We start from the raw sequence: 15,064 nt of genomic DNA, 5'->3' as shown, positions 1-15,064 counted from the left end.
TACTAAAGTGTTCTTAGGCCTTGACCAGTCCTGTACAGAAACTGTTTTCTATACTAAAGTGTTCTTAGGCCTTGACCAGTCCTGTACAGAAACTGTCTTATATACTAAAGTGTTCTTAGGCCTTGACCAGTCCTGTACAGAAACTGTTTTCTATACTAAAGTGTTCTTAGGCCTTGACCAGTCCTGTACAGAAACTGTTTTCTATACTAAAGTGTTCTTAGGCCTTGACCAGTCCTGTACAGAAACTGTCTTATATACTAAAGTGTTCTTAGGCCTTGACCAGTCCTGTACAGAAACTGTCTTCTATACTAAAGTGTTCTTAGGCCTTGACCAGTCCTGTACAGAAACTGTCTTCTATACTAAAGTGTTCTTAGGCCTTGACCAGTCCTGTACAGAAACTGTCTTATATACTAAAGTGTTCTTAGGCCTTGACCAGTCCTGTACAGAAACTGTCTTATATACTAAAGTGTTCTTAGGCCTTGACCAGTCCTGTACAGAAACTGTCTTATATACTAAAGTGTTCTTAGGCCTTGACCAGTCCTGTACAGAAACTGTCTTATATACTAAAGTGTTCTTAGGCCTTGACCAGTCCTGTACAGAAACTGTCTTCTATAGTAAAGTGTTCTTAGGCCTTGACCAGTCCTGTACAGAAACTGTCTTCTATACTAAAGTGTTCTTAGGCCTTGACCAGTCCTGTACAGAAACTGTCTTCTATACTAAAGTGTTCTTAGGCCTTGACCAGTCCTGTACAGAAACTGTCTTATATACTAAAGTGTTCTTAGGCCTTGACCAGTCCTGTACAGAAACTGTCTTATATACTAAAGTGTTATTAGGCCTTGACCAGTCCTGTACAGAAACTGTCTTATATACTAAAGTGTTCTTAGGCCTTGACCAGTCCTGTACAGAAACTGTCTTATATAGTAAAGTGTTCTTAGGCCTTGACCAGTCCTGTACAGAAACTGTCTTCTATAGTAAAGTGTTCTTAGGCCTTGACCAGTCCTGTACAGAAACTGTCTTCTATACTAAAGTGTTCTTGGTCTGCCCCCCCGGGGGCAGACCAAGGACCACATCCCACTGGGAGGAGACCCCGGGGCAAACCAAGGATCACGTCCCACTGGGAGGAGACCCCGGGGCAGACCAAGGATCACGTCCCACTGGGAGGAGACCCCGGGATAGACCAAGGATCACGTCCCACTGGGAGGAGACCCCGGGATAGACCAAGGATCACGTCCCACTGGGAGGAGACCCCGGGGCAGACCAAGGATCACGTCCCACTGGGAGGAGACCCCGGGGCAGACCAAGGATCACGTCCCACTGGGAGGAGACCCCGGGGCAGACCAAGGATCACGTCCCACTGGGAGGAGACCCCGGGGCAGACCAAGGATCACGTCCCACTGGGAGGAGACCCCGGGATAGACCAAGGCGCAGTTGGAGGAAAACAACGACTCGCTGGCCTTGGAGGGCTGGCCTTGGGGGGGTATGTATAGATCGATTTTGTTTAACTTGTTAATGGATTTTCTTATTGGACATTTTTCAAGACATTTTAATTTAGACACATTGTCTGTGACGGAAGAAATTAGCACATAATCACATTTTGTACATACATGTGTTGTAAGTATGGATGAAATAAAATGTGTTACAAAATACATATTGTGTGCGTTCTTATATATTATGGCTACAGCCATTGGTCAAATTAAATGAAAGGGGTATTTCACGGAAACTCATCAGAGTCAAAGACGTGTAAAATGGTCTCAGTTCATCCATAATGTGATCATTAACAGGTGATCTGTCCAATGACAGACAACCAGTGACCATTAACACGTTTAATCTCTGCATTTGAATGCATTGTCTAGTGAATGAAGCATCAGCCATCATCATTTAGCCTGTTTACATTTTAACATGTGGGAAGAATGTGAGTTTTGTTCATTATTTAGCATTTGAATAAACATTGAATAAAAGTGCAGTCATCACAACCCTATTGAAACTAATTCAGTGCTGCTCATTCCCTCAGAGCAACACAACCTGAACAATGACATAAATACTTAAAGTTGTCCAGGCATTTAGCAGACGCTCTTAATCCGATTTACATTAAGCAATTTACATTAAGAGATTTCACTGTAAATGCAGTTAAGAAACAAAATGAAACCAATTGTGACCAGATGTGACTGAGAGCCTGCCATCGTACAACCTCCAGCTTTTCACCAGGAGGAGAAAAACTGAATTAATACATTTAGTGAATTTATCCAAAATGTAATGTAAATATGAAATAAATGCTTAAGCATATAGATAGGTGTAATGCTATAGAGACCACAGAACCTTTCAAGCCTGTTTTCTCAACAAGACATTATAAGCCAAAACTGGTGGTTCAAACGGAACAACCAATATCTCTATTAAAAAAGCAGTCCCTCAGTCAAATGTTGTCACAATAGAGCACAATATGAGACTTTGAGGATTCTACAATATATGTATTTGTTCTTAGGCCTTGACCAGTCCTGTACAGAAACTGTCTTCTATACTAAAGTGTTCTTATGCCTTGACCAGTCCTGTACAGAAACTGTCTTCTATACTAAAGTGTTCTTAGGCCTTGACCAGTCCTGTACAGAAAATGTCTTCTATACTAAAGTGTTCTTAGGCCTTGACCAGTCCTGTACAGAAACTGTATTCTATACTAAAGTGTTCTTAGGCCTTGACCAGTCCTGTACAGAAACTGTTTTCTATACTAAAGTGTTCTTAGGCCTTGACCAGTCCTGTACAGAAACTGTTTTCTATACTAAAGTGTTCTTAGGCCTTGACCAGTCCTGTACAGAAACTGTCTTATATACTAAAGTGTTCTTAGGCCTTGACCAGTCCTGTACAGAAACTGTCTTATATACTAAAGTGTTCTTAGGCCTTGACCAGTCCTGTACAGAAACTGTCTTATATACTAAAGTGTTCTTAGGCCTTGACCAGTCCTGTACAGAAACTGTCTTATATACTAAAGTGTTCTTAGGCCTTGACCAGTCCTGTACAGAAACTGTCTTCTATAGCAAAGTGTTCTTAGGCCTTGACCAGTCCTGTACAGAAACTGTCTTCTATACTAAAGTGTTCTTAGGCCTTGACCAGTCCTGTACAGAAACTGTCTTCTATACTAAAGTGTTCTTAGGCCTTGACCAGTCCTGTACAGAAACTGTCTTATATACTAAAGTGTTCTTAGGCCTTGACCAGTCCTGTACAGAAACTGTCTTATATACTAAAGTGTTCTTAGGCCTTGACCAGTCCTGTACAGAAACTGTCTTATATAGTAAAGTGTTCTTAGGCCTTGACCAGTCCTGTACAGAAACTGTCTTCTATAGTAAAGTGTTCTTAGGCCTTGACCAGTCCTGTACAGAAACTGTCTTCTATACTAAAGTGTTCTTAGGCCTTGACCAGTCCTGTACAGAAACTGTCGTATATACTAAAGTGTTCTTAGGCCTTGACCAGTCCTGTACAGAAACTGTCGTATATACTAAAGTGTTCTTAGGCCATGACCAGTCCTGTACAGAAACTGTCGTATATACTAAAGTGTTCTTAGGCCTTGACCAGTCCTGTACAGAAACTGTCGTATATACTAAAGTGTTCTTAGGCCTTGACCAGTCCTGTACAGAAACTGTCGTATATACTAAAGTGTTCTTAGGCCTTGACCAGTCCTGTACAGAAACTGTCTTATATACTAAAGTGTTCTTAGGCCTTGACCAGTCCTGTACAGAAACTGTCTTCTATACTAAAGTGTTCTTAGGCCTTGACCAGTCCTGTACAGAAACTGTCTTCTATACTAAAGTGTTCTTAGGCCTTGACCAGTCCTGTACAGAAACTGTCTTCTATACTAAAGTGTTCTTAGGCCTTGACCAGTCCTGTACAGAAAATGTCTTCTATACTAAAGTGTTCTTAGGCCTTGACCAGTCCTGTACAGAAACTGTATTCTATACTAAAGTGTTCTTAGGCCTTGACCAGTCCTGTACAGAAACTGTTTTCTATACTAAAGTGTTCTTAGGCCTTGACCAGTCCTGTACAGAAAATGTCTTCTATACTAAAGTGTTCTTAGGCCTTGACCAGTCCTGTACAGAAACTGTATTCTATACTAAAGTGTTCTTAGGCCTTGACCAGTCCTGTACAGAAACTGTTTTCTATACTAAAGTGTTCTTAGGCCTTGACCAGTCCTGTACAGAAACTGTTTTCTATACTAAAGTGTTCTTAGGCCTTGACCAGTCCTGTACAGAAACTGTCTTATATACTAAAGTGTCCTTAGGCCTTGACCAGTCCTGTACAGAAACTGTCTTATATACTAAAGTGTTCTTAGGCCTTGACCAGTCCTGTACAGAAACTGTCTTATATACTAAAGTGTTCTTAGGCCTTGACCAGTCCTGTACAGAAACTGTCTTATATACTAAAGTGTTCTTAGGCCTTGACCAGTCCTGTACAGAAACTGTCTTCTATAGCAAAGTGTTCTTAGGCCTTGACCAGTCCTGTACAGAAACTGTCTTCTATACTAAAGTGTTCTTAGGCCTTGACCAGTCCTGTACAGAAACTGTCTTCTATACTAAAGTGTTCTTAGGCCTTGACCAGTCCTGTACAGAAACTGTCTTATATACTAAAGTGTTCTTGGGCCTTGACCAGTCCTGTACAGAAACTGTCTTATATACTAAAGTGTTCTTAGGCCTTGACCAGTCCTGTACAGAAACTGTCTTATATAGTAAAGTGTTCTTAGGCCTTGACCAGTCCTGTACAGAAACTGTCTTCTATAGTAAAGTGTTCTTAGGCCTTGACCAGTCCTGTACAGAAACTGTCTTCTATACTAAAGTGTTCTTAGGCCTTGACCAGTCCTGTACAGAAACTGTCGTATATACTAAAGTGTTCTTAGGCCTTGACCAGTCCTGTACAGAAACTGTCGTATATACTAAAGTGTTCTTAGGCCATGACCAGTCCTGTACAGAAACTGTCGTATATACTAAAGTGTTCTTAGGCCTTGACCAGTCCTGTACAGAAACTGTCGTATATACTAAAGTGTTCTTAGGCCTTGACCAGTCCTGTACAGAAACTGTCGTATATACTAAAGTGTTCTTAGGCCTTGACCAGTCCTGTACAGAAACTGTCTTATATACTAAAGTGTTCTTAGGCCTTGACCAGTCCTGTACAGAAACTGTCTTCTATACTAAAGTGTTCTTAGGCCTTGACCAGTCCTGTACAGAAACTGTCTTCTATACTAAAGTGTTCTTAGGCCTTGACCAGTCCTGTACAGAAACTGTCTTCTATACTAAAGTGTTCTTAGGCCTTGACCAGTCCTGTACAGAAACTGTCTTCTATACTAAAGTGTTCTTAGGCCTTGACCAGTCCTGTACAGAAACTGTCGTATATACTAAAGTGTTCTTAGGCCTTGACCAGTCCTGTACAGAAACTGTATTATATACTAAAATGTTCTTAGGCCTTGACCAGTCCTGTACAGAAACTGTCGTATATACTAAAGTGTTCTTAGGCCTTGACCAGTCCTGTACAGAAACTGTCTTATATACTAAAGTGTTCTTAGGCCTTGACCAGTCCTGTACAGAAACTGTCTTATATACTAAAGTGTTCTTAGGCCTTGACCAGTCCTGTACAGAAACTGTCTTATATACTAAAGTGTTCTTAGGCCTTGACCAGTCCTGTACAGAAACTGTCTTATATAGTAAAGTGTTCTTAGGCCTTGACCAGTCCTGTACAGAAACTGTCTTCTATAGTAAAGTGTTCTTAGGCCTTGACCAGTCCTGTACAGAAACTGTCTTCTATACTAAAGTGTTCTTAGGCCTTGACCAGTCCTGTACAGAAACTGTCGTATATACTAAAGTGTTCTTAGGCCTTGACCAGTCCTGTACAGAAACTGTCGTATATACTAAAGTGTTCTTAGGCCATGACCAGTCCTGTACAGAAACTGTCTTATATACTAAAGTGTTCTTAGGCCTTGACCAGTCCTGTACAGAAACTGTCTTCTATACTAAAGTGTTCTTAGGCCTTGACCAGTCCTGTACAGAAACTGTCTTCTATACTAAAGTGTTCTTAGGCCTTGACCAGTCCTGTACAGAAACTGTCTTCTATACTAAAGTGTTCTTAAGCCTTGACCAGTCCTGTACAGAAACTGTCTTCTATACTAAAGTGTTCTTAGGCCTTGACCAGTCCTGTACAGAAACTGTCGTATATACTAAAGTGTTCTTAGGCCTTGACCAGTCCTGTACAGAAACTGTCTTATATACTAAAATGTTCTTAGGCCTTGACCAGTCCTGTACAGAAACTGTCGTATATACTAAAGTGTTCTTAGGCCTTGACCAGTCCTGTACAGAAACGGTCTTATATACTAAAGTGTTCTTAGGCCTTGACCAGTCCTGTACAGAAACTGTCTTCTATACTAAAGTGTTCTTAGGCCTTGACCAGTCCTGTACAGAAACTGTCTTCTATACTAAAGTGTTCTTAGGCCTTGACCAGTCCTGTACAGAAACTGTCTTCTATACTAAAGTGTTCTTAGGCCTTGACCAGTCCTGTACAGAAACTGTCTTCTATACTAAAGTGGAAACAAATTGAACTCACATTACTAATAATACACAAAACCTAAACTAATAGAACATCAACAACAACAACAACAACAACAACAACAGGGGACAACTGGCTCTTTCGTGTAGGCTAATGGGGGCCCAATACCCCCCCCCCTTTCCCCTCAACAACACACACTGTCTACTATACTAAAGTGGAAACAAATTCAACTTACATCGCACAAAACCTCTTAACTCCATTGCACCCTAAAACTGTCTAAACCAGCTTACTCCACCACCTCTCCTTCTCATGCAAGTCATTTACAATATCTATCTAAAGTCACAACACCAACTTTGATGAGGCAGTATTGCATCGTTTAAAGAATATAAGGTTATCTCAATAGAGACCAACATTATTATTATTATTATTATCTACCCTGAGAAAAACACATATGCTACAGCAGTAACATAATCATGTAGATCTGGGTTTAAGTTAGAATGAGAGTTAGGCCTATATGGAATATGAAATAGTAGGAATATTTGAAATAGTCTGTGTTTTTTCTGCATATTCAATCCATCCTCTTGACACTTGGTACAGCAGAGCAATATCTCTTGGATGCTGGACAAACAACCAACAACCACAAACAGGCGCGCGCGCGCACACACACACACACACACACACACACACACACACACACGCGCGCGCACACAGTAACACTTGTCACTAAACACGGTGTTACAATGCCACCACCTAGTGGTGAACTATCATCATCACCACTAAAATAAAGACGCTCTTTTTCTTTTCTTTTTCTGTGTTTGTAAATAAATGTGAAGACTTTTCAGTGGAGGCAAAACTTTCACTGAAATGTAGCAACGCCAACGCTGCCTTGATATCACCATATAGACATATCTATGGCTACCACTATCCATTTAGTTAGTGTTTCACTCTCTGCCACAAACACAACACACCGAGGGACGAACACACACCTGGCTGACACAATCAATCCGTTTGTGACTAAACTTTAGACACACAGCAGATAAAACTCAACGGAACCTCACCTGGTTTGAAGAGCAGCTCCAATGCGTTGGTTCCATTAGTTGTAACTTGTCCTAATTGCTTTTATTTGACTCTGTGTGTATTAATGTTTACACTCTGCTGCTCCTCTGTGAAGGGCGGATACGGAAACGGTGTGTGCGTTCACAGTACCGGATGTAGTGGGCGGACTCTAGTCTAGACCGGATCTGACTGGTTTGTTTGGAACAGACACCACGGACCGCCTGGCGACGAGAGATATTATTGGCAATATAAAAGTATGTTTTTTTTCCTCGTGCCGATAAAGCTCATTTGAAATTAATTTAATAAAGGCGACAATGTATGTATGGAGTTGGGGTAATCATTAATTAATTCATACTCCTTCGTTTTTTAACATAGCCTACACATTAAACATATTCATCATGGCTATTTGAAAATATCTGGTCTGATGAATTCCTGTTCTGTTCTTTGGATAGAAGTGTCTATTAATTCGTACGTCTCTAAATGTTTTGATGAATTGAACAAGGTAGGCCCTCTTGTAAACAAGTGTAATGCTTTATTGGGTCGTCCACTCACAGTTAACAGTCTTTGTATTGAGTTTGTGCTTGAAATGTACTGTAATTCTGCATACTGTTAATAAATATATCAATCAATCAATCAATCAGTCTACAAGCTCACAGACAACACGCATTGTGAGCTTCTTTTTCTGGTGTTATCCGTGTAGTATGTTTTATATTGACCTGTACACAGGCTATTCTACTTTGTTGACGTTTCAATCAATCAATCAATCAATCATCAAATCATTTAAAAGGGTTAAATGTGCAATATCCTATTAGTGAAAAACACACAAATCAAATATTATCAGATGCAATCTGCAGATAAATACATATTAATTTATATGATCCTGCTAATTAATGTATACTGTCCAATGAAATGACACTGTGTGATATTATAGTAGACTATAGTCTCTAGACCACTGGTTCCCAAACAGTGGGTTGGGACCCTTTGTGGGTCGCTGACACATCATTATGATTTTTTTTTCACTCCCCAAAAAAGCTAACTTTTCATGAATTGAATAAAGAAAAATAATCCATGATTTTTAATTTCATGAATAAATGAAATAGAAGATTAAAATAATTAAAGTTAATTCTTGCAATGTATTAACCACTTGAAATTAAAGTGGAAATACTACTAAACACTAAAGTTATACAAAAATAATAGCCCTTGTAGCCTACAGCACTTGAGCTTGTTACTTTACACCTGCTGTAGGGGCCAGGTGATGGATTATTATATCTGTTGTGTTTTTACAACAGAGACAAAGTGTGAATCAACTGATTTAACCTTAATAACAATGTTTACAAATGCAAACATGTGGGCAAAAATTTGTGTTTGATTTATACATTTCAATACCCTGAGTGCCTCAATATATGACCGTGAATATTTGCCTTGTCTATTAGTATTTCATATTTAATGGATGACATAATTATGTTCTGTAAATTATTTCCGTGGCGATGGCGATATTTCACCACGAGGTGGTGGTATTGTAACACGTTATGACACCACCACCAGAAATGTGATTCTGATGGACTGACTGACATACAGTAACAGTATATGCAGGGCTCTGCAACCTTTATGGAACAAACTGCCATGTTTACATTTTCTAGAATCTAGATAGTTAAATGTGTGTAAATTACCAACATTAATTGTAATGACACCACATAAAAACATATCCAATCCAACATATTTTTGATTGTCCACAAATATAATCTTTTCCCTTCTTTTTCAATATTTTCTTTCACGTGGTTATAATGATCATTAGACTCAGAGCAATAACCTCCTATCTCCCAGACTCTGTCCCCAGTCAGAGTTCAGAGTTGTAATGAATGTAGAATAATGTGCAGGATGTCGTGTAGGGGTGGCTGTGGCTCAGGAGGTAGAGCAGGTCGTCCAATGATCCGTCGGTCAGCGGTTCGAATCCCAGCTCCTCCTGTCTACATGAAGTGTCCTTGGGCAAGACACTGAACCCCAAAATTCTCCTGATGTGATGGGTGATGTCTTGCATGGCTTCCACCGCAATCGGTGTGTGAATGTAATGCACTAATAAATGCACCATTTACATACAAATGTGAGGGAGTTCATTTATTTGACTAGTTTATTTTAAACCAAAAGTCCTCTCTCTCACATGTATGCCAGTGTGCCAGTGATCACCCTCCTTTGTGCCAATTAGTAGGCTACCGGTGCCAAATATTGCCTACCACTGCTGTTGTACTATATTGTACTACGTACAGTATACTAAAAGTGTCAGCATATTTGCACTGAAAGGACTACAATGGAAATAAGCACTAGGTCTTTTTTATATTTATAAAAAAGTAAATGCTGCTTCTCCACAGAACGCAGGCCTGACTGCAGCCACCAGGTATAGAACAAGATCATAAATATTATGTTTGGCCATAAAACATTCAGTGCTTTACAGCAATAGCATTTAGAAATGCATTCTCTGAGGAACAGGGAGCCAGTGTAAAGGTCTAAGAACTGAAGGGTGATGGACTCCCCTGTCTTTTTATAACAACAGCTTTCTGAACCGTCTGCAGTCGTCTGGAAGATTTCAAGACACCGTTACAATAGTATAGTAGTAGACTAGACTAGAAGTCTTTCTATATCTGACAGACATAAGACCTTTAATCCTTGATATATTCTTAAAATTGAAACATGTCATTTCTTATCCTGAGATTGAAACAGCCACATTTAAAGGCATAGATAGGGTAAGTGATTATTTGGTTCAAACAAGTATATTTTTTAGATACATTTGTAGGTTGTCATCAGCTAGGATTCTTGCCTGTATGCGAGTGAAGGATATGCTCTCAATCTCTTCAATGTTCTTCCATTGTGAATGATAATGATGAAGGATTGCACCTGCATATCTTAGCTCTGTGCTCTGAAAGATAACTGTGCTGTAAAATAATAGTGTATACATTCTCGTTACAACTCTCAAAAGTATTTTAGGCATTTTTATGGCCAATGATTACAGAGCTTAAAAAAACACCATTCCCAAAATAGTACAAAGACACATTGTGTCAAACAACATCATGTCATTGTGTGATAGTTTAAGACAAGAAGAATGTTTTATCTGTAACATAACAGCTTTACCATATACATTATGTTGCATGTTGGCATAATGTCATACAGTATGTATTTCCATGAGGATAACTGTTTGAATTTGATGATGAGCCACAACAACGAGAACCATGCAGTTTCCATATTCATTTATTTGTTGCTTCTGAAGCAAGAAAAGCAGTTGTTGGTTAACCAGATAGTTTTACAGAATCGATACAAAGGTTTACAACTTAATCAGATAGTTTTACCACTGAAATATCTAGTTTTACATCAATACATGGTTTACCACTTAACTAGATAGTTGTATCAAAATCAATACAAAGGTGCACTTAACTAGGTCAATAAAAAAGTTCAACATCAACGTACAGTAAGTGCCACGAACACTAAAGCTTTGTATGGTAAACGAACAACTTGTTTATCCATTTAAGGAACAAAATAATGATTTCACCAGTTAGGGGATAGTCGAGCGAGTGCCTGCACCGAGCGGCGACTCTGAGATCCTCCATTACAATAATGTATGTCCAGCCAGAATATATACACTGAGATCCTCCATTACAATACTGTATGTCCAGCCAGAATATATACACTGAGATCCTCCATTACAATACTGTATGTCCAGCCAGAATATATACGCTGAGATCCTGCATCCACAACACCTCAAACAAACATAAATTTGGAACCCCACATATCGGGTCATGTCTTTGTGGAACCTCACATATCGGGTCAGAACCCCACATATCGGGTCAGAACCCCACATATCGGGTCAGAACCCCACATATCGGGTCATGTCTTTGTGGCCAAGACAAACTGAGGGAGAGTCACACAAACCACGTCAATTAACAACTGTTGTATTAATTAAAATAATAACACAAAAGGACAACTTTTCTGTATGATCAGCAGTATAAGTGTGTGCATGAGTGTAAGCAAAACAGCAAAAACAAAACAAGCAAAACAGCAAAACAAACAACAGTTCAACAGCAAAAGGAATGTCTTATCAAGCATGTTCACACTAACTATAACTGTATGATAATAATGTGAGCATCCACACTAATGAACAGCACATTCTGTAAATAATAACTATAACTGTATGATAATTATGTGAGCATCCACACTAATGAACGACACGTTCTGTAAATAATGGCACTAAGCACGACGGAGCTCATCCTCCTTAAAGTGCTGCTGAAAGACACATCACGCAATATGAATAATCTGACTGTGATTATTAATTATCAAAATAGAGTCAGCATCATTGAACTCCCAGAGGCCTAGTGTCCCTTGTGTTGCCAGTGTTGTTGCTGATGTATTCCAATGTTCTATACATTATAAAAATCATAGTAGTATTTATGCGTTACTTAAATCAGTGTCCTTCCTATTCTGAAGAAAACCTGGACACTAAAACTTCAGTATTTCAGTATAAATCTTGTCAGTTTTTCTCCTCACAATTGTCAAACGTCTTTATCAGTATATACAGTATATGACTATTGCACAAAATAAGAACATTATAATGTTCTTATGTAAAATAAAATAGGTTTTCTGTTTCTTACTACTTTGTTTTCCTAAATCAAACATTTCCCACGGCTGGAAGCGACGATGGAGGGCTGGTCTGAGGACGACGGACACGCCTTGATGACCTCTGACCTAGAGAGACGGACACGCCTTGATGACCTCTGACCTAGAGAGAGACGGACACGCCTTGATGACCTCTGACCTAGAGAGAGACGGACACACCTTGATGACCTCTGACCTAGAGAGACGGACACGCCTTGATGACCTCTGACCTAGAGAGATGGACATGCCTTGATGACCAAAATGTAGCCACAGATCCCAATCTCAATTTTTTTTGTAAATGTAAAAATGATGTATATTCAAAGATTATATAGATAATTTAATTTCTATTATAATTAAATGTATAATATAATTTGTCTGGCTTTGTTTGAGGAGACATTTTATTTTGTAATTTTATTTCATAGTTAAACCATAATGCAAAACAGTCATACGATCACATGAAATGATGTGATTTACTTATGAATACATTATAATCACTTACACAAAATGTTGACCTCATGATGTTCTCAGCTGATAACACACGACTTCTTGTCCAGCTCTTTCTGTTGTTCTTCATGAAGAACTAGTTCTAGGTCTTCTAGTTCTTTCATTTTCTCTCTTATCTCTATCCTAACGGTCCTAAAGCTAAAGCTATCGTTCACGTTTTCTTTTAACTCATTGAATTCCTCAGCTTGTTTTCTGGCCTCATCTTTGTATTTATTCTCCATCAGCTTCAGGTTCAGTACACTCTCCTTATGACTCGAAAGATCATATTCCACTTGACCCTGTTTCAGTTTTTGCATTTCAGCTTCTTGTTTTTGTATGAGATTGTCGAACTCCTTCCGGTATTTTTCTCTGAACTCATTGAATTCCTCAGCTTGATTTCTGGCCTCATCTTTGTATTTATTCTCCATCAGCTTCAGGTTTTCTTGATGTTGTTTCTCAAGTTTCTCTCGTTCCATTTGTTTTATATAAATATGAGCTATTATTATTATTAATATTATTATTATTGTATACAAACATGATCTTCTTTCCTTCTCCAAAGCATCTTGCTGAAATGAGAATTCTCTCATTTCTTTTCTCTTGAGTTCCAAAACTGCATCATTTTCATCTGACACCTTTTGTTTCTCTCTCTCCAAGGCCTTGAGTTTTTCTTTCCACTCATTGAGTTTATTTTCCTCCCATTCCTTTCGTTTTTTGTCCTCTTCTGTTTTAACACGTTCTTTCTCTCTTTCCTCACGCTCTCTCTTAATAGAATCCTCCATTTCTTTCAGTTGTGTCTCTCTTTTTTTTCTCTCCTTTTCAATTTCATCATCCTGCTCTTTCATCCTTTTTGTCATTTTTTTATTTTCTTCTTCATGTGTTCTTTTCAGCTCCCCCACTTCTCTTTTCGTCTCAGCTTCCTTCTCTTTTAAAATATTCTCCATCTGTTTTTGGATGGCTGTCCCTTCCTGGGACAGACTTGTATCAAACAGAAGCATTGCTATATAAATTGGAGCTATTATTATTATTATTGTTATTATTATTTTATACAACCATGCTCTTCTTTCTTTCTTCAAAGCATCATTTTCATCTGACACCTTGTGTTTCTCTCTCTCCAAGGCAATGAGTTTTTCTTTCCACTCATTGAGTTTATTTTCCTCCAATTCCTTTCGTTTTTTGTCCTCCTTTTCTCTTTTAACACGTTCTTTCTCTCTTTCCTCTGCACGCTCTCTCTTAATAGAATCCTCCATTTCTTTCAGTTGTGTTTTTCTCTCCTTTTCAATTTCATCATCCTGCTCTTTCATTGCATTCCTTTTTGTCATTTTTGTATTTTCTTCTTCATGAATTATTTTCAGCTCCTCCACTTCTCTCTTCATTTCATCTTTCTTCTCCATCTGTTTTTGGATGGCTGCCTCAGCCTCCTGGAACATCTCTGTGGTGTAGCAACCCCCACCATTCTCAGGATCACCTGAAATATCATGAGGAATATAATTAGTAACCGGAAATAATATGTTTTAACAGATTTAGGTGTTTTCAATAAATTGCCAATATGTACTTGAGGTGAAATATGAAAAGGTGAATAGTGAAAGCGATACACTTACCAGTGTTGGGTTTATTCGACTTCTGTCCTTCAGCACGTAGTGTGGTGATGAGTTTCTCTAGTTGTATGTTCTTCTCCATCTGGGCTTTCATAAACATGTCTCTTGTGAAGCAAAGTGGTTTACCCTCCAGAGGTCTCATCTTTTCCACAGCATCCAACAACTCAGGAACTTGCTTGTTGTTCTTAATGTTGAATACAGTGCGTCGGTCTGCATAGCTCTTACACAGCTCCTTAATGCCTTTGTCTTGATCTACAAAGTTGGCAAAAGCTGGAGCATTTGGATCAGATTCTACAGTCAACAGAACCGTGGTGAAGTCTCTGATCTCAGAGGTGAATACATCCTGGATGCTCTGTAACTCTGCCTTGTCTTCATCTGAGAGCGGACCGAGAGGAACGGCCAACAGGAAGGCATGCACGCCCTCAGGATCACAGAGAGAGACACATCTCAACGCATTGTGAAGCATAGCTTCAGAGGTTTCATCCAAGGAAGGCAGTTCCACCAGGGTCACTGAGCGGCCACACACCTCTGCCTGTCTCTTCACACACTCTGTAGGGGAACTAGGCCCTGAGCTGTCCTGGATCTGACCCAGAATGGTGTTGGCTGCGGAGGTCTTCACAGATCCTCTTGTGCCACACAGAACCAGGTTCAGAGGAGGGTTTGACTTTGGTGTCATCGCACCGCTACCTTTAACAGAGGTAAGGCATCTTCCTTTGCGTTCACTCACAATCTTTTCCATTTCCATCATCAGTGATGGAATGTGATCTTCAGTCATGTGA

General features: G+C 39.3%; 1 protein-coding gene across 1 annotated transcript; it reads right to left on the bottom strand.

Annotated features, from left to right (window-relative positions):
• Positions 1-11,442: 11,442 nt before the first annotated feature.
• On the bottom strand, positions 11,443-14,961 carry LOC310874799 (GTPase IMAP family member 4-like; the record flags this gene model as incomplete). Its single annotated transcript, XM_083787667.1, has 3 exons — positions 11,443-11,466; positions 14,052-14,155; positions 14,289-14,961. 3 exons carry the CDS (start codon positions 14,959-14,961, stop codon positions 11,443-11,445), a joined length of 801 nt encoding a protein of 266 aa, XP_083643793.1.
• Between the last annotated feature and the right edge of the window lie 103 nt (positions 14,962-15,064).

This window comes from Protomyctophum parallelum (genome assembly GCF_964188405.1).
Source record: "Protomyctophum parallelum genome assembly, chromosome: 17".
Lineage (NCBI taxonomy): Eukaryota > Metazoa > Chordata > Actinopteri > Myctophiformes > Myctophidae > Protomyctophum > Protomyctophum parallelum.
Note: the sequence above shows the minus strand (reverse complement) of the source record. Positions and strands in the feature narration are given on the sequence as shown.